The 21,452-nt window shown below is 38.2% G+C and overlaps 1 protein-coding gene across 4 annotated transcripts in view; it reads left to right on the top strand.

Annotated features, from left to right (window-relative positions):
* Positions 1–3,175: 3,175 nt before the first annotated feature.
* The window catches only part of LOC128987111 (protein abrupt-like), a 38,863-nt gene continuing 20,586 nt past the window's right edge, over positions 3,176–21,452 (top strand). For all 4 annotated transcript variants that reach the window (XM_054407814.1, XM_054407817.1, XM_054407816.1 and 1 more), the window contains exons 1-4: positions 3,176–3,404; positions 17,406–17,589; positions 17,889–18,071; positions 18,961–19,203. In XM_054407814.1, the coding sequence (XP_054263789.1) occupies positions 17,407–17,589; positions 17,889–18,071; positions 18,961–19,203 (609 nt within the window). In that variant the 5' untranslated portion in view covers positions 3,176–3,404; position 17,406. The remainder of the gene's footprint in view (positions 3,405–17,405; positions 17,590–17,888; positions 18,072–18,960; positions 19,204–21,452) is intronic.

Here is a 21,452-nt window from a genome sequence, read left to right as displayed (position 1 = left end):
TCTGCTTTATGGAACCGGAAGCATGTAAACAAACATGTAAAATAATACCTTACGCTCAACCAAGTTTAGGAAAGCCGAAGGAGAGCAATTAATCGAAACGACTTCGAGTCTGAACCATTGATTATGAAACCTTGCTTGTGCTTGATTTTTTATGGTATTCAAATAAAGAAAATAAATTAACCTGCGAAAGTTAGTATTCATGTGTTCGTGATTAGTATTTTTACGTTACAAAAGAAATTAAATTACAAATTATTATTTATGTTTTTACTTAATTATTGTATTTGATAAACGAACTAATAAGAAATAATGTAACACAGTGATCTAATTTGTTATACATTTTATTTCGAAAACTTACAATAATACATAATACAGTATATTATTGCTATACAATAATATAGTATGAAAAAAATGTGTCAAAAATTGAGTCGCCACACGGCCACCTTTAACTCCGGAGTTAAACTCCGGTTAAAGGTGGCCGTGGCCACCATCAAGATAACGCCACTTTGGTGTTTCGGTCAAAGGCAACCACCCGCCACCAAAATATACCTACTCGATATAACCAAATAAATACCCTAAATACCTCCTCTTCATCGTTGACCAGCCTGGGCCGGATAGATAGCGTCAAACCCCTTACAAAACTACTATTTACAAATAAATAAACATATATTTAAAATATACTGACTATACTGACTGCGCATTGGCGGTGGATGCTTATTCTAGCGACAGTGTTGTCGAGTTTTCAAAAATTCCATCCATTAATTGAATAAAATGGGTTTGTTAGGAGAAGTTCCTTTAAGTTCTTGGTAAAAACCTTATCTTCAATGTCTACTAAACGTTTCGGCAGGGCATTGAACATCTAACAGCAACCTGCGGGAAACTATCTCTCGTCATTGCTAGCCTACACCTAGTTGTGTTGAGTTTGTTTGCCCCCCTTATGTTGTGATCATGGTGATCATGCTGTTCCCCTCTATTTTCATGCAGATGCCAAGTTGGATTTTATATGAAGCAGGCAACTGAATATATATTGGTTGTATACTGTCAATATGTTAAGTTGTTTAAAGATGGGTTTACATGGCTGAGATATCTTACGTCCAGTTACAATTCTTATTGCTTGTTTTTGTAGCTTCAGTATACGGATACACCCTGATGAGTGGCCCCAGAGTAAGATTCCATAATTTATATGACTATGGAATAATGAGAAGTATATTGTCATGAGGTACTTCTGCGTGATTTGATGTTTGAGTTTTCTAAGAAGAAAAATTACACGCCTAAGCCTAAGGCACACATAATCAACGTGGGAGTCCCATTGTAACTTGGGATCCAAGACAAACCCTATTAGTTTTACTGGCTGTCTTGAGATGGAGAGGTTTTGCTGAGTGTTAGTTGAAGCTTTTGAGTTTTGGCTTCATTTAGCTTATAAGGCCATTGTAACCAAACCAGCTAATTGCATATTATTGAACAGTTCATCTGATTTAGCTGCCGCTTCAAGAGGGTGTTGTCCCCTGCCACAGAGGGTTGTGTCATCGGCGTATAGGAGGGTTTCATCATTCCTACCGAGGTCATTCATTAGGATCACGAACAATGAAGGCCCCAATATCGATCCCTGCGGGACACCATGGTCCATCTTAGCTGGAGCAGAGAGAGCCCCCTGTATAGCCACCATCTGGCTCCTCTCACAAAGATAGGAGTCTAGTGTTTTGAGCACAGTCCCACCTAACCCATATCGAGCCAGCTTCTGAAGAAGAATACTGTGGGAGACAACGCCAAACGCCATTGACAGATCACATAGGACAATGAATGGACATGGAATATGCTTGTCCTCAAAAGCATTTTATATTCCTTTCACTAGGGAGATGAGAGCAGTAGCGGTTGATTTTCCTATACGGAAGCCATGTTGTGAATTTGAGAAAAGATGGTTGGTCTCAAAATAGTCTACAATTTGGTTTTGCATTATTTTTTTCAAGTATTGTAACCAAACAGGGAATGATGGATATTGGTCTATAGCTTGATGCAGCGTTTACATCTCCTTTCTTGAAGATAGGAACAGTTCTTGAAATTTTAAGGCAATCAGGAAAAATACCCGTTGACAGACAGCCATTTATAGCCTTACAGAGGGGTTGAGCAACAGCTTCAATATGCTTCAAGATGTGTGGTGTAAGACCATGTATATCTAGACTGTAAGAGTAAGAGTAAGAGTTTAAGAGTTTGAAAAGCTCTTAGTAATTCTATAATAAATTCTGCTGAAGTTGTGGGTCTCCATTTCACAAGATCATGTTGTGCCACAGGCACGCTAGAGCAGCAACAGAACTGTCAGGTTTCATGTAATTAACAATGCCATCTACAGTGCTTACAAAGTAGGAATTAAATTCATCAGGGCTTATTTGACTACTAATGGTTGCTCTTGACTTTCTTGATTCATTTATGACACACCAAGCTGCCTTACACTTTTTATTTGAGCGCTCAATTTTATGTACAGAATGCAGCTTTTTAGCAGCATCTACTTCAGCCTGATAATTACGCTTTGCCTTCAAGCGTAACTATCCGGCCAAAAATTAATAACGGGTTGGAGTGTACGCCACCCTGACAACGCGTGCGTCCACCCAGACAGCACACTTTCTCCTCAGGACATCCCACGGATATTGCGACAGGATATGCAAGATATCCCATAGTGGTCCTATGTGTGCACACATTTATCCGAACCATAAAATTGGAAATACTACGTACATTCACAATTGTTTTGTATCACTTTGAAGTTTTTGTTGAATGTCTTGCCATCAGCAATTTTTATAACGTTTTTATCGCAAACCCACGTGTTTGACTGTCACTGGAGAGAGAAGAGACAATGTCCATGTTATACACATTGAGATTAATAGATTATAGCTCAGTGGTTATGAATTACATTTTTATCATGCTACCTGTGGTGTGGCTAATCATAAATGATCAAAACGCAGATGATTGATATGTTTTAATTTGAAATTGAAAAATAACTTGAAATTATTTCTAAGTATGGGCTCTGGGTAGCGACTTTTATAAATCCGAAACAATATAGTGTATTTTGTATAGTACACATAAGTTAAATTAATTTTTTGTAAATTGGTTTTCTGTATTTCGTGGGATGGTCATCCTGGCCATTACCAAACATCTTTATTTTATTCTTTCTTTTTACATACGCCATTTTAGTTAGTACACTTTGTTGGTGGTCCTTTGTAATTTTTTATGGCCTACAGGGCGTCGGTGAATGTCCTCCTTTTTACGTATATTTTATTTGTTTAATTGCATAAGAAATGTGTCTCAAAATTGAATCTACAATGTTTTTTTGTTGATGAAAGGTGTTGCAATCGGGATTTGGTCAATACAGGTTAGAAACTGATCACCGTTCCGAGGATATTGAACTGATTTCTAAGGTACGTTTTAAACTTGCTTTGTTATAGGTCAATAATACTGGTTTACCTGAGTTTAAGGACGTATGTTTCATAACTTTATACCCCGAGCAAACGTCTTATTATTAGCCTATTTATTAGTTCTACATGACGTAAGTCTGACAAGAAAACCCATGTCAACGATGATCACCCAACTTACCTCCTAATAGGCCTTGGCCCAAAACTTCTCTGATGAATGTAGACTACAATAAGTTTAATTTAATATCCTAATTTGCTATGGCCTAGTTAACTCAAAACATTAAAAGTGTGATAAGTTATTTGGGGCTTTGGATGGTTGTTCAATGTTAGGCCTATGCCAGTAAAACTCTCTGTCTAGGCCTAGGCCTGGCTAGCAAATTCTAAACAACCTTTAACCCTCCGAGTGTTATTTGTCGCTGCAGCGACTCATAAACACTGTTTACGGCGAAGGCTCTATGACTGACAAAATCGGATTGAACTGGATTGAGTTAGGTATCGTTTTATTTGACAGATTCAGAGCTTTCTCCAGAGGTCTGTCTCTAAGCGCTATTCATTTTAGTTCCGAAAATATTGTAGCAGACAGCTGATGTGCGTATTTGTAAACAGCTCGGTTAACCTCGGACCGATGACTGATGTGTTTTATTACGTTTATCATTGTTTTAGTGTTAAAAATCAAAAGTAGTGATATACTTGGTGCATTATAAGAAGATTTAAGTGATTTTGAAGGGCTGGTTGATGATCCTGAAGAAGTAGGTAGTGATATTGATGTAAATTATCAGCCAGATTCCTAGCTATGGTTAGGCTATGCATTCTTAGCTAAACGCTATGTACTGAAATCAGTTTTTTGCCCATAACTTATTTATTTGCAAATCTACTTCCTTATATTATTATATATTTGTAATCCTCATAAAATTTAGAACAAAGTGGGTATTTTCAAATATTTATAGGCCTATAATTTATACAATTTCATTGAGCGCGAACTTATTTTTTTTTTTTAAATTTTCCAAAATATATTTTTTTTAACTAAAAAATTTTTTTTGAAACAAATGTTCCTTATGTTCTATGTATAATATTGAAGCCCATGATTTTCCAAACAAAATGGTATAGAACAGTATAATTAACATTGTTTTCAAGCTTCTCAGATCCGTTTTAATAAAACCTTGCAAATGAGCAAAAAATAGGCAGACATTAAGGCCAAAACAAGGGACACTCGGAGGGTTAATATGCGACTCCAACGTTTTTGCCAAAAATGTGCCAAGTAAAAATAGGCTTATTAAACAATAAGCTAACAAAAGCCTTAATACCTTAATACCTCCTTCTTCGTCTTTTACCCACAATGTGGGATTGACAGCGTCACTTTAAACACGAGCCTAAGTTACTTTCAATCCTATTGATCTGATATGCAATGACTTTTGTTAAAATCATATCATAACTTACGGTAGGCCTAGACCTAGGCCAACTCTTTTCAATAGCCTAAGTCTTAAACCTCTGACGCCTAATAACAATTTTGGATGAATATATTCAAGGCATAGGCCTATGTGCTTATCTATTGTTTTTGTGGAGGTTTATTTTAGCCTCCTATTTTAAAATTCAGCATTTGAAATGGAAATTGTTCCTTTATTTATTTATTTATTTATACACGGTAACACCATTTATACAATAGCCTTTGTAGGCACTACTTTCTAACTTAAGAAGGCCTAAGTTTAGGCTAACTTAATTTTCTTTAAACCTTGTGGGCATTATTCTGTAAGTTGTGTCTACACTGAGAAAAATGTATCTTTGATAAGTTATTACCGTACAGTTTTTTCACGCTGAATCCATAAATGCAATCAGTTTTGTCGTGGAGAGATTCCTAAGTGGCCGTAAAATTAAATTATGAATATCAAGCATCAGTTTTTTTGTTACCTATTTTAAGATATTGGTGGTTTGGGCGAGTCCAAGTTGTAGCGGGGACTAACTTAACACACCGGTAGTTACATAAAGGGGAGGAAGGTACGGTATGTGAAGTGGAAACAACTGTTAGGTTAGTTGTTTACGTTCGATGCAAAAGAAACAATTAACCAGACACAATGATGTGAAAGCAAAATAGCAATAACAATAGGCTATATAGGCCTAGGTAACTTACATGTACATCAAATTGATTTGTAAAGCAAAATACTCTGATCCCGTTTTGAAAATACAGTAACTCGACTAAGTTAGGCCAACAATAAGTACATAAGTTACATTCTGAGTTAACTTAAACTAAACTTATTAATCAAATCAACAATTAACTTATTAGTTAAAAAAATGGAATTTATTCTCGTACAAAATACGTACAGTACATGGAATAGAGGCTATGCTACTGCCACTTCAATAACGACAAATCGTCCTCATTTTTAAACCCTCAACATCTGTTAACTGCCATAGTGCATAATTCCACAGTGCCTAACAGTGAAAACGCGGCATAGTGAATAATTTCATCTAATTTATCAGCAACTAATAAATTATTAGGCCTACATGTGTAATAAGGAAACTCTAACATAATAAGAAGAGATTCCATGATTAGTCAAAATAGTTTCTTTAGCCCTAACTAAAAAGGCATGGACTGCAGTAAGGAAGTTATTACTGAATCCCTTTTATATTAAATTTTAAAAGCTCAGCTAAGCTAATCTAACCTAACCTAACCCAACCCAACCTCACTCAAATTTTCAAAATTCCATTTGATGACAGAAAAGACATGTAAGGAAGATAAGTCGGACTTTGCGGTTTTGTGAATGTATTTGGGGCCTAAGATAGGTTAGATAAAGTTAGGTAAATTTAAGTTTAGGTTATAATGAACCGAATCATTAATTTATCTTCCTGGACTGTTTTTGCACTTAATTGAAATAGTGGGTGAAACACAATGAATAGGCTAAACAATTAACTACGGTATCTAGCCTACCTGTCAAAAATGCTTTTGTGTTTCACCCACTATTTTAATTTAAAAGTGCAAAAACAGTCTGGAAGTAGTATAAATTAGTGTTGGTTTATTATTTAACCTAAGTTAAGTTAAACCTTTGACTACGGTATCGTTAAACTTTACCTTAATTTAACCTAACTTAAAAACATTTTTAATACAGTGACGAATCCGCATAAAACCTGACCTCCCCACATGCCTAACCTAAATAAGAGCTGATTATTTTGTTTAAGAACAAATTGATTTCATTCCGCATTAATTTGAGTATAAAACAGCTGTTTGCTCTCCTCACTCAGTCCTCAGCCCACATACGGACCTGTACAGATCACACCATAACTTATTACCATCAGTACCGCTCAATGAACCTTAGATTTGTAATTTTACCCTTCTTTTACAGCCTATTAGGAATCTTGCTGATAAAAACCGACTGTCGGAGAGATTTCTAAGTGGAGTGGATTCATAAAAACAGAAGGAGTAGGCTAGCCTATGACTGACTTAGCCTACTTGACTTAGTTCCTATATTCCTGTGTAGTGTCGCAACAAAAGCTCTCGACCGTACACTGTTCTGGGCCAGCTGCGTTACTTCTCTCCAGTTCTTGCCTTCCTCCTCCATCTCTTTCTCGATAGACCTCCTCCAAGTTATCTTTGGTCCTCCCGTTTTCTGCTTCCTTAGGGGTTCCACTTTAAAGCTTGTTTGCTGATGTTATCATTTGGTCGTCTTAGATTGTGGTCTATCCAAGCAAACTTCACCTTTTCTTGATGACTTCACCAATAGGGCTTTAATGCGCTCTTCTCATTAGCTCTTCGTTTGTTACTCCTTGTGGCCAATGGATGTTGAAAATTTTGCCGAGACATTTGTTTATAAAGACCTGCAACTTGCTGGTGACTGTCTTGGTGACTTTCCATGTCTGGCAAACCATACAAGAGAACGGATTTAACATTTATTTAAATTATTCTTAGTTTAGTACGGTATTCCTATGTATCTGATTTGATCCCCAAACTGGTGTCAATTGTGTAAATGCCCCTTTGGCCTTCCAAATCCTACTGGCTACGTCTTCATCTGTGCCCCCCATCTTTGACACAGTGCTTCCAAGGTATTGAATTGGCCCACCTGCTCAATGGCCCACTTCCAGAGGATTATTGTCTCTTGCATTGATTCTCATTTCTTTTGTTTTTTCAAAGTTTATTTTGAGGCCGACCTTCCTTCCATGGGTGTTAAGGTCTTCAAGCTTTTCTTTCATATATTTTAGTGTATGAGATATCAAGCACAAATCATCGGCAAAATCAATATCCTCTAACCTGTACGTCAGACTCCGCTCAAAGCCCCTCTACCTACTCGTTGCTCTCCTCATTACTTTGTCTAGAACCACGAGGAAAATTATTGGTGACAGTAAGCAGCCTTGTTTAACTCCTGTTCCAATTTCAAATGGTTCAGATAGTATTCCTTCATGGATTATTTGGCATCTGTAGTTCTCGTAGAATACTCTGATGAGGTTGATGATTTTTGTCGGCACTTCGAACTCATGCAGTGTTTTCCAAATGGAATCCCTGGTGATAGAGTTGAATGCCTAGTTTCAAAATCCACGAAGGCCAAATAGACCGATGACTGGTATTCTGAGCATCGCTCAACAATTATTCTTAGGGTGTTGATCATGTAGATAGAGGAATGGTCCTTCCTGAAGCCTGCTGAAGCGCACTTTCAATTGGAAGGTCATGTCAGTAAGCAAAACTGCTGCTATTGAGCTGCAGAAAACAAAAAAAAAATTCACCAAAAACCACTACACAGTAAGAAATTGGCTGTTTAGTGTGGAGTTTTGAAAATGGGAATCATTGCGCCTTACTTTTTTTTAGTTGTTAGTGTTTTAACTTTTTAGCTCTCAATGATATTTTGCAATGCTGTCCAATTTTTTGCAGCCACAACTTGCAACCCTACGGATTAACAGAGCAGAAATGTGGCTCCACAAGACGGAGCTACAGCCCACACCGTTCATGATTCCATAATAGTTGCGCGAAGGATGTTAGTTTTGGCGATATCCACTGGCCTACACCCTCCCCAGATCTCTTAAGTAGTGTGACTTTTTCATATGGGAATACTTGAAAAGTAAAGTTTATTGCAACAAACGTATGCTAAGAGACCTGAAAGCTGCAATACGGGAAGAAATCCTAGCTATTTCCAACGAGACATTGCCAAAATCAAAGGAAAACAGGGTTGCCACCAGCCATGAAAACCTTGAAAAGCTTGAATTATGCATGAATTCTTGTGACCATGAAAAAAGGCATGGATTTTGCATGGATTTCTCTAATGGACCATGAATTTTCAAAATCAGGAACAATTATTCAACCAGTACCATTAGATTTTCCAAATAACAAATATTTCATATTTAAAAACAGTTCATAGAAACGAACACCATGAAAATACTGTGTGGAGATGATTATTTAACATGTTCCACAATCAGAAACAATTGCTTAGTTCGTTCCAAAGTCATCCAAAGATGCTGAAGTCAGCTGAGACTTCCTGAGGACTGTATAGCCTATGGTTCAAAAAATCATTAATAGGCCAACCCCTGCGTATGAAAAAGGGGAATGGGGACTTAAATCACAAAAACAAGTTTTAGACCATGCACGGAATTGGGAGCGCAATAGAACCAAATTTCCGACTCTGACACCTGATTTTTTTAGCTATTTGGATAAAACCATCATATCCTATTACGTTGTGGAATAAGATAAACCAGAATGCACATTTTATGACAATTATGTAGGGGGATAAAACAGGGACTTTTTGGCTGGGTGAGTGGGATTTTTGTTTTATTCCGTTGGAAAGACTGAATTAGACCTAGACTTAATATATTTTACAATTCTTCTCCAATATCTCATATAGAATAGCTGGACCTGCTTTGTTTTTAACTTTGTTTTGAATGTTTATAAATCACTCTAAAAAATTTGTATGTTTTACATTAAGTATGAAAGGTTATTGAAAAGTAACACACAAAGAAACTGCCTCTTTAACGTCAGTATGAAATCAGCAAAACTCAATTGTGTTGAAATTGTATAAGCGCATCGACCATGAATTTGTTTAAATCCACCAATGAAAACAATGAATTCTGCATTAATTTTATCACCGGACTATGGTGGCAACCCTGGAAAACTTTGAAGAGAGACTTTTGATGTGTAGGCCTATGGTTGAAATAATCTTTAAAAAGTGATCAGTTCATACAAACAGTATGAATGGTTATAAAATCATAAATTGGATGATCTAAACATTGTATTAGGCCTAACGTGAGTCCATTTTTTATGTTGTCAAAATAAAACTAATTAGGCCTATACTGGTTTGAAAGTGCGCTCTTTTTGCGCCACCCAGTTTAATAACTGTTGTGGTTCAGCTAAAAATTCATCAAAACAGTCTGACTAACTATTGCTGCTACCTAGTAATGCATTGAACAACTTGGTTGTTTGCTAGCGGCCTCTATTAGCAATTGTCAACATTGGCTTGAATACCGGTTTTTACTCAAAGTCTCCAAGCACAGACAGCCGAGATGGCTAGGGTGTGTGTCACTTGTCCAGTGGCATTCGTCTACTCGGGTTCAAATCCCGTCCTGTGTGACAATTATTTGGTGACCTGTGTGTTGTGTAGCGATATACTACAACCACTGAGGGCATAGTGAGGTGTTCATAAACTTAATCCTTGGTTTAGACATACCTACACCTTGAATCATCATCGGATTGGGCGGATCCTTTAGCTAAGTGGTTGTTATATCCTATAGGCCCTAAACATGCAGGTCACTGACGGCTGTTGTGCCTCTTTTTTAAAAAATAAGCGACAAGTAGTTTTTAGCGAGATTTACTTTCTCTCTATTATCTCTCATAACTTAATGAGATTTTAGTAAACAACGATATCGTTGCATAGCAATCAAAGGGTTAAGCCTAACTTAGGCCTATATTCTTTCTTGGCAGATTGTTTACTCAAATGAAAACATCCAGTCACGTGTTGTTTGGTTGTTTGATGTTCAGTTTATTTGTAAGAACTGCAAGTGTTGTAAGTTACCCAATCTCAAATCGCATGCCAAGCTACAGTCGTGTCTTGACCATGAGCGACTTTATCTTGGGGTAGCGGATTTTTATCCCCCTGGAATTTTACCCCCTGGGCAAACCAGGGGGTAGAATTCAGGCCGCGAACTTTTGAGTTTCGCGACATCAGCTCGATGGATTAAACGCGGAATTGAACATATATTTTCACGGTTGTGAATTTAATCAGAACACATCAAATTATAAAAACCTAGAGTGTACGGCCCGGATTTTTACCCCCGGATTTTTTTACCCCCGGATTTTTACCCCCTGAATTTTACCCCCTGGCCAGATATAATAAATTAGTGAGAATGATTAATTATCTTCATTCTGTTTTAATTTAATAGTAAACATTTTATTATTAAGTAGCCAGTAGCCTATACTGATTTATTTGTAACATTAACTAATCAAACAAGTTTTTAATTTTGAGTTTATAGTATTAGGATTCGATCTTTAAAGCCAATAGTTGGTTAATATGACGTAAACAGTCAACTGAATGATAATTGTTTCGAACATTTCTTTACAAAATAAATAAATAAAGATAGGATACTAAATAATAAAATGTTTACAATTAATTAAAAACAGAATTAAGAAAATCAATCATACAATTTCTAAAATCGGCCAGGGGTTAAAATTCCGGGGGTAAAAATCCGGCCCGTACATCTTCAGTTGTCTAAACGCTAGTTATATGGACAGGGGGTAAAATTCCGGTTTTTATCGCTTATCTAATTAATCACGCTCTGGCTATTTTCATTAGACTTCCAAATCCGCGGGGGTAAAATTCCGGCTGCGAACAAACTTTTGGCCACTCAGGTTACTACATCATAGTGACGTCAGCTTTGTCCAGGGGGTAAAATTCCAGGGGGATAAAATTCCGGCGACCCTTTATCTTACTCAAACCTGGGGTGCAGTTTCTCAACTGGACTAGGACCCAAACATTGACTCGTGCAACATGACTAATATTACCACTGGACCCAACTCATCAAACTGCCAAGCTGATACCTATAATGATCAAATCAAATCAAATCATCTTTATTTTTGCACAGAAAAAAACTGTATAATAGCGTCACAAGAATCTTAATAAACTAAATTATAAAACTAAATTATAAATGCTGTTAGAACTAAAACGTAACTGAACAGTATCTTAATTCGATCGGCAACTTAAAAAATCTTTCACAGTGTAGGGAGCTTGTTCCAAGAGTATGCGTTTGACCGCTCTCCCAAATTTGTCTTTGTCTTGCTCCACTTTCAGGGGTTCAGGCAGCAAATTGAAAAACCTGATACTATTATAAAATAGGTGTCTCTCAAAGAAACTTGTCCTGTGCTTAGGTAGCTTAATATTGTTTTTTTGTCTGAGAGTGTACTGCATTGAATGGAACTGTGGTTGATACAGATGATAATTTCTTTTTAAAAACGATAGACAACTGAGTATGTATATGGATGGAAATGTGAGGATATTGTATTCCTTGAAGAGAGGCTTGCAAGAAGTACGACGGGATATTCTGAAGGCTGCTCTTAGGGCTTTTTTCTGAAGACGGAAGACAAACTTTGTTCGTACGCTCTCACAGCCCCAAACTGCCACCAAATACGACAATAATGGGTAAATCAGTCCATAATAGGCACTCAAGGTTACACGAGAATCGGTAAACCTCGAAAGACCTCTGATCACAAAAATTCCTGTGCTAATTCTTCTGGATATGAGCTCTATATGGTCATGAAAGTTGAGCTGTCTGTCTAAAACCAAACCAAGAAACTTAGCATTGTTACAAGAAGAGATCTCTTCGTCACCTATCAAAACAGTCAGTGGGACTTGCTTTTTTGAGCTGTTAATATGGTATTGGAGCATTTTTTTTTTCTTGCAGTTTAGAAGAAGTTTGTTGTTTTGGAACCATTGCAAAGCTCTATTGGAACTCTCAAATGCTGTTGTCTCTAGATGAGCCACGTCTTTAGCTGAGACGCAAAGTGAGGTGTCGTCGGCATATAAACAAACATCTACATTTGAACTTGGATTATTTGATACAAAAGAAGGCAGGTCATTAATGAAGAGCAAAAACAGGATTGGGCCGATGATAGAACCCTGGGGAACACCCCGAATAACAACAGACGAAGCAGAGGTAGCATGATTACGAATTCCTTGGGAGTCAACAAAGGGTATCCGGACTGATTGAGTTCTTCCTCGAAGAAAGGATGACACCCATTCGTGAGCTAAGCCCCGTACTCCAAGACGGTAAAGCTTTTCCAGAAGAGTAGGGTGATCAACCATATCAAATGCTTTAGACAGGTCAAAATTTATTCCCAGTGCAGCGTCTCCAGAATCTAGGGCTCCTGACAAGAATGATACAACATGATTGACTGCGTCGAGGGTCGATTTTCCCTTTATAAACCCAAACTGGTGGGAAGACAAGATATTATTTTCCTCCAAAAATGACAAGAGTCTGTTCAGAAAAAGACATTCGAAAACCTTGGAGAAAGTTGAAATTAAGGAAATTGGCCGATAGTTGTTACAATCAAATTTGCTTCCATTCTTATGAATAGGCCTAACAATGGCATGTTTTAGGGAAGATGGAAAGCATCCCTCTTCAAAAGAACAATTTATCAGATGGACCAATGGAGCAGAAACTAGATCATATGTTTCTCTAAGAAGTCGAGAAGAAATTTCATCTGACCCACTCGATGGTTTTGGTTTGAGTGAAAGTATGACTTCTTCTACCTCGGGTTTGGTGACAGGGGACAAAAATAGAGAATTGCTTACAAAATTGAGAGACTCTGACAGCGAGTTCACCCTATCTATACAGTCACTTTCAGTGTGAAATTCAGTCCCGATATCAGAGAAGAATTTATTAAAGATTCCAGCGACTGTCCCTGGATCTCCTACTGTACCGCCATCTTTGTCAACCAATGAAATGTCGAAGTTGTCCTTTAATTTAGGACCTTTGGTGTCATTTATGATTCCCCATATTGTCTTTGATTTGTTCGATGACTCAGATATCTTACTAAGGATTTTGTCTGATTTTGCTTTACGGACAGCCATTTTGAAGTTTCTTTTCATATCTCTGTACTTCAAGCGGATAGGGTGTGACGAATCAAGATCCTTTGACAATGAGTAAAGAAACTGCAGTTGCTTTTTAAGGTTCAATATCTCTGGCGTGATGACTGGTTTATTTGAAGACTTATGACGATGGACTTTTGTTTTCGTTATAGGAAAGGATATATCGATACAGTATTTTATGGTTTGAAGAAATTCACTGAATTTTTTATCTGTACTCTGTTGATCTAGCATGCCAGTCCAGGTTTCCTTATTTAAATGATGCCTAAAACAACCAATATTTTCCAAATTAAATATACGACATTGAATAAACAAAGGTCCAGATGGTGGAGGTGAAGGAGATAGATTAATTACGGCTTCTTGGCCATGGTGATCTGACAAGGCGGCCTTAACAACCCTACAACTAATTAACTGGGAGTCAATGTTTGTGAAGATATTGTCAATGACCGTCTTAGAGTTCTTAAACTCCCTTGTATATGATGATATTTTATGATGCAGGCCGTATGATCGCATTATGTGCAGAAAGCTTGTGCTCGAAAATCCGTCACTCAGAATATTAATATTGAAATCACCCAGGACAACAATCTTGCATGCATTTTGAAGAATAAAATCAAGACATTCTCCTAAGAGCTCAAAAAACTCATCGCAAGCATAACTAGGGCTCCTGTAGACACCAAGAACTACGACTGCGTCATGGTTCGATAACACAATTTTGGACGCCGCTAGATGACAAGAAACCTCAGAGCAAAACCGGGACACATCCACATCAATAATCTGAATACCCCTTCTTGCTAGCAAGCAGACTCCACCTCTTTGACGAGATTGACAGCAGAAAGCCGCGATGTTTGTGTATTCCAGCAAAGAAAAGCAATTGAACTGATCTTGTGTCAGATTATGCTCTGACAGGCATAAGATGTCAGGGGCTTCACTTTCTAAATGGATTTCTAGAAGTTCTTTGTTTGTCCTAACACCGCAGATGTTTTGGTGGAAAACTGAAATAGAGGATTTAGGGCCTAAGTTAGAAGTTTTTCTTGCTACCCTCTGCTCTGAAGCTTTCTCCTGCCTAATCCTAAAAAAGTACGGTCTTCGTTAGGAAGCAACCCAGATTTGGAAGAATATCGTGTACTATAAAATACTCTAGTGCTGTAGGGACGTGGAGAAATGCTGACTGATGAAGACATTTTTGGGAGAGAGGAGTTTGAGACCAAAACACTATCATTTTTAACACCAATTAAGTTTTTAGTGCGAGTTTTTTGCAACAAGGGATCTCTTTGTTTCAGCATAATGTTGCCGAGCAAACTAACAATTCTGCGTTTGCCCACATGATTAAAGTGCAGCCCATGTCTGGTGAAATGACCTCTATGTACAAACAAGGGTACGAATGTCGCATTACTATGTTTAGAACATACACTGGCAAGTTGTTCGTTTACATTGACTATAACATTGTTTAAGAGTGGCAAGTCATATCTGATGGGCACAGCCATCACAAGTATTTGAGGCTTACTGTAAGTTGATAAAACATCATCTATCTGTTTGGAAATATGACTTATGTCAGACTCGTTTGAAATATCATTGGTTCCTGCCATTATGACGGTGTACCCTACCTGACCATCATCCTGCAACGAACGTCCAGCTGCCTCCAAAATGTGACACATCTTACCATTTGGTATCACATGAGCAAACGAATTAAATTCGGTTCCAAACTTCTCTGTCAATAGAGGCAAGAGCGATCTCCCGTGGCTGTCGCTAAACAGCTTGAGAGGTTTTTTAGAAGATACAAGGTGGTGTTTGGAAGCAGCTAGTCGACAGTTAGAGGAATCAGTCTTACAACTAGTGTTTGCTAATTTGACCTTAACATTAGATTTTATGCTACAAGGCCTATCATGGTCTACATTGATAGGTTTGTTTGAATTTTGAATATCCAAACTTCTGACTGACTTAGCAGAGACTAATTTAGTAGAGTTAGGCTGTTCCTTATCATCATTGTCAACAGAAAGTACCTCAAATCTATTACCACACACAACCTTGTGGACTACCTTAGACTGTTCATTTTGAGGCGATTTCATCCGGTTATTTTTGTTTTTTATATTTCCCTTCACAAGTTTCCATTTACCATGTTCAACAGACTTCACTAATTTCCCAGGAGTCACAGTAATGGCATCTCTTGAAACTGTCTGATCTATATTAGTCCGCAACAAATGCTCATGAGTAGGCTTATTGTTTTCATTGCCATACCAGTCTCTGAAAGAACTAGAAATTCTAGGAATACAGTAGAAATGTAAGATGAACTTAGCATTTACAATTACATTTATCCCACACTCAAACCCATTTTTCTGTTGAAAGCAGTTCATATCAAAGAAACTATCACTAGGTACACCGAGGCGTGAAGCAAGTGTTTTTGCAGACTTTCCATTTACACCTGTTAGAGAATCAAAATGAAAAGCCTCATTACTGTTTCTATCGACAAATAATAAAGACCAGTGAGAACCTGAAGAACTACTTTTCGTTTCCTCACTATTGTTAACACACAAAAATGCATATTTACAAGAATAAAAAGGTGATTTGGACAATATATCGATTACCGTTTCCTGAGAAACAGCAAGCTTTAAACATTGAGTGGTAGCCGGCCCAAAAAAGAGTGTGTCTATATCTACACACTCTGGCATTGTGACAAAATATGAGTTTATGATGTCATCCTCTACCCACTTGTCATGAGACTTAAATTCAACAGGGATTTTAGAGAGACTGTTGGCAGTAGCTACATCTAGTTTACACCTTAAATCTCGAACAGTGTTACACATCTTTACATTGCTTGATTTTAAGCTGTTAACCTTGGTATTAATAGTTTTAAGTTTATCCGATAGAACAATGTTTTCGTGAATCACGCTGGCTTTCTCGGCATCTCGTTCGATGAGTGTGGATTTCAAGGATTGAAGTTGAAGCTCGAGAGAACGTTTTTCTTCTTCGAGGACGTCTTGCGCTGCGAGGCTGACGTTCAACTCCTTCTCCCTCTGCTGTTTGTCTAGCTCAAGTTTGTTAGACAAAACATCAAGATCATGTTTTGAGAATTCCAGTGCTGAGACACTTTTGTCTAACTCTTCATTGATAGAGTCAAAATTACAAAGTAACTCTGATACTATACTTGTCATTATTTCAAAATTGGTGTCAGGATAATTACATGTAAGTTTATTTAGTTCTTGTGTCAAATTAAAAACAAGTTCTTCTATGGCAGAATCCCGAGTCACATCTGATTCAAAAATAGTCTCACATCCACTATTTAACATTTTGTATTTAAAAGAATAAATACATAAAAAATGTAATCCAGCAAAGTCGGGACAAAAAAACTTGTTTTTGAATATGTTCGTTTAAATGTCTAACTAGGACAGATTATAGAAGTCCCTTCATTATTTGGGTCGAAGACATGCAGTGCATTGATGGATGGCGGGTTGCATTGGGGTAGTTGCAGGCGTAGCCCCCTCACCAGCCGTAGTTCTAGTGATGCCTAACAGATGGCACAGGCATTCACTTTGTCACTAAGTCCAACAGCTAGTGATATTTCACTATCTACAGTTGGCTGCGGCGCATAGGTAGATGCGCACTGGGACTAATTTGGTGAATGATCAAGCCTATTTTAGTTTTTCCTGATGAGGTTAAATCTAATATTGAGCTGTAAAATCATTTTGTTAACTTACGGATCTTGTTAGCTGGTTCAATATTTAAGAAAATATACTAATATAACTATGTAATGTACTGAAAGCTGTTATAAATCACTGCTAACAAATAAGAATAAAGTTTTTATGCACACCACATTCAACTACGTCCATCCATAGGCACTGTTATTACCAACGTCACCAATGACTAACATATAGGCTAACTTATCGTTATGTCACATGAAACTAACTTAGGCTAGATTTTTTTCAGTGAAAATAATGCAGTAAAAATTAATCTGATGCATTTTTTACAGAATGGCTGCCGATCATTTTTGCCTGCGATGGAACAATTATCAAAGCAACATGGTTTCAGAATTGGATATTTTGAGAAGCGAAGAACACCTTGTGGATGTAACACTGTCTTGCGATGGACAGAAATTTCGAGCTCACAAAGTGATATTGTCAGCATGTAGCGCTTACTTTCGCAATGTCTTTAAGGTAAGTGAAACTCGTTTAGAGCTCACTAAGTTATTATAAAGACGTGTAGCACTTGGCCTACTCTCAGAATGTCTTTAAAGTGCCTGAAACTCCTATAGGCTTCACTTAAGCTTCTTGACTCCATACATTATCACTTGGTTACCTACTAAGTTATATCTAGTTATAGGCCTATTGATATGTCCATTTGGAAAAGTACGACTAACACAGTCTACCTGGTAATACTAAGCTTATTGTGAAAACAGGATTTTGTTTAAAATATAGTGTTACGCCTTTAAAAAAAATTCTATCTGATTTTCCAGGAAAATCCATGTGAACATCCAGTGGTGATTCTGAAAGACGTCAGTTGTGAAGATGTGGAAGCACTTCTAAGTTTTGTCTATCAAGGCGTAGTTTATGTGTCAGAAAAGAAACTTTCTTCTTTTCTTCAGACTGCCGAGCTTCTACAAATCAAAGGCCTGACTGGAGCAGCGAATACACTTAAGGTAAACTAGTTCAATCCCTAACAGAGGCTGTTCTTACCCATCTCACTTTGAAGTGTACATGCCTAACTAACCAAATTGCCTTGTAAAGTTTCCAAATGTTTTTGTTGTGTAGATCAGCAGAATTTCAAATGATTTATTACAACGTAGACAAAATGTTCCAAAACCTTAACTTACCTTGATATAAAGAATTTTTGTTTTAATATAATAATGCACTTTATAGTATACAAAAAGTCAGTTTAAACCCTAACAAATATTTGTGCATATAAAAACAGAATGGACACAGGAAAACACGAATACACGAAAACATTTAGAGCACTTGCGCGGTTTAAAATCTGATGACCGACTGTTCAATCCTGGTCACTGCAGAAGTTACGTGGATTCGTGTTTTCGTGTGTTTGTCCTGTTTTTACATGTCTAACATTCATTCAACCCCTGACAATGGTGTAACAAGACTATAGTTTAGTGTACCACTAAGCACCTGACGATGGAGTTATCTCCAAAACGGCTGTAGTGAAGTATCGCCCCTGATTGCGTAGAGGGTAAGAACCAAACATATTATTGTTAAAATGATATTGAAAGTAATTGAATTAAAAATTTGTATAAGCATACCATCTTGTGGTAATTTGTGAATATTATGTCATATTTTACCGACTTGGCATGAGAAAATTTCACTAAATTTACCAATGTAGCATAGCCTATGTTACTTCACTATATTTTACACATAAAATTTTTTCTAAAGTAGGCTACTTGGTAGGGTCCTAAGGAATGGTAGGATCCCTAAGAAAACCTTGTTTTTGTTAACAATTAATTGTTAGGTACCTTTTATTTTAGTTAACGTTTTTCAAAAGTATTTATTCTGAGATATTTATTTACCGTACTATTTTGACAGGATGAAAACTTAAGCGAAAAAGCAACTGTGCCAAACAAACCAATAGTGCCACCGAGGAAAGTACTTCCCGCAGTGTCGCCACCTACTACTCCAGTGGCTAAACGGAGAAAGGGGGCTCCAGTGAGGATATGCAAAACTAACGAGGATCCAGACGACTCGGACAACAATCAGAGAGAAGAAGAGGACCACGATCTGGCAAACCTTGTGAAACAGGAGAAGCCAGATGATGCCGACAACAGAAATGTGAGTTTGTGATTATCATATCAAATTGTATATTTATTGATAAAGTTTGAAAAGTTGAATTTTGAAAAGTAGCCGTGAAGGCATCGTCAACCACAATAGTAGTAGAATCGTTGTGTAGCAAAAGCCTGATTTTGTTATTTTGCCGTTGACGCAGACGTGGTATCAGAGCCTTAACGATCAGAATGCTCGTGTCAATAATAAAGCGACTTGGTCACCTCTAGTGACAACATTAAACACTTCAATGAACCTTTAAATTTGTCAACGATGAAAAATCTGCATTTATTAAGCTGTGAATTCCGCAGTCAAAGTTTAACAATCATGAAAGCCCAATTTTGATCCTCAACACCACAAATCTTTAAATACTGTCATCATCTCCCACAGTCCTCCGCTATCGGGAATTGTGCAGACATTTTAGCAGATTTGGTGCTAGTGCAGGGTGTATACCAACCGGGAAAACCGGGAGAACCGGGAAAAAACCTTGAATTTGAAGGGACCTGGAAAAAGCCGGGATTTTTGGACCGAATCCGGGATTTTTATTTTAGCCCCGGTAGAAGATTGTAGTCGTAAAATGCGTCTTGCCGCGATTGCGGGCGACGACGATGACGTTTCCCTAACCGCTGGAGGCAATGATGATGTCTACACGGCCGCGGAAGATTTTCATGATTTGCCGTGACCGCGAATGACGACGATGATGATTTCTACACGGCCGCGTATATGTTCATGATTTTGCCGTGATTGCGGCCGACAACAATGACGTTTCCGTGACCGCGGGAAACGAAGATGACGTTTCCGTGACCGCGGGAGACGACGATGACGTTTCCGTGACCGCGGGAGACGACGATGACGTTTCCGTTACGGCGGAATCAACGATGATTTCTACACGGCCGCGAGAAATACTCATGATTTTGCCGTGATTGCGGCCGACGACGATGACGTTTCCATGACCGCGGGAAACGACGATGACGTTTCCGTGACCGCGGGAAACGACGATGACGTTTCCGTGGCCGCGGGAGACGACGGTGATGTAGACACGGCCGCGGGAAATATTCATGATTTTACCGAGATCGCGGACGATGACGTTTCAGTGACTGCGGGAGACGACGATGACGTTTCCGTGACCGCGGGAGAAGACGATGACGTTTCCGTGACCGCGGGAGAAGACGATGACGTTTCCGTGACCGCGGGAGACGACGATGACGTTTTCGTGACCGCGGGAGACGACGATGACGTTTCCGTGACCGCGGGAGAAGACGATGACGTTTCCGTGACCGCGGGAGACGACAATGATTATGTCTACACGGCCGCAGATGTTTATGATTTTACCGAGATCGCGGACGACGGCGATGATGTTTTCATATCTGCGAGAGGCTATGATGATGTCCACACGGCCGCGGAAGATATTCGTGATTTGCCGTGACCGCGAATGACGACGATGATTTTGTCTACACGGCCGCAGATGTTCATGATTTAGCCGCGATCGCGGACACCAACGAGGACTTTTTCGTGACCGCAGGATCAAAGATGATGTCTACATGGCCGCGGAAGATTTTCGTGATTTTGCCGCGATCGTGGATGACGATGATTAAGTTTTCGTGATCGCGAGAGATGGCGATAATGTATACATACCGCGGGAGATGTCCAGGATTTTTCTATGGTAACGTAAGACTGTGATGACGTTTACGTCACCGTGAGAAGCGACCACACGACCGCAGGAAATATTCAGGATTTAGCCGCCGTTGATAATTTGTTCATAAAAAATGAAGATAATATTAATAATTTTGCTGCTATCGGGAGAGACGATGTTTCTGTGGACTTAAGTAATGATGATAATGAAAATTATTACTATAATAAGGATTATTACTTTTTCAACACTAGCTCACTGGACATTGAAACAAATTTAATGTAAGGTTACATTGTATACTTAGGCTGCAAGTCTTAATTTGATTATAGTTTAAGTGGAACCAAACAAATACGCGGGAACCTGGAAAAACTTCGAAAAACCAGGAAAAAACCTGGAATTTCACTTTAATAAAATAGTATACACCCTGTAGTGCTTGTGCTACGCCACTGAAGCTTTTAGTGCCTAAAAGTTTCCTACAGCAACAATTGTGAAATAACACTCGTGTCTCGACCCTGTTTTGTCTTTGAGGTTCAAAACAAAGCTGCTACAATTTCGCTAAGGACTTGTAAAAATGTTCAAATATGAGAATGAAAATCCTGAGAGTGTCATTTTCAATTCTGCGTGGGAT

Source organism: Macrosteles quadrilineatus, unplaced genomic scaffold, assembly GCF_028750875.1.
Source record: "Macrosteles quadrilineatus isolate MER2022 unplaced genomic scaffold, UCM_ALF_1.0 Scaffold_2__2_contigs__length_208266976, whole genome shotgun sequence".
In the NCBI taxonomy this organism is placed as follows: Eukaryota; Metazoa; Arthropoda; class Insecta; order Hemiptera; family Cicadellidae; genus Macrosteles; species Macrosteles quadrilineatus.
This window is presented reverse-complemented; position numbering and strand designations above follow the sequence as displayed.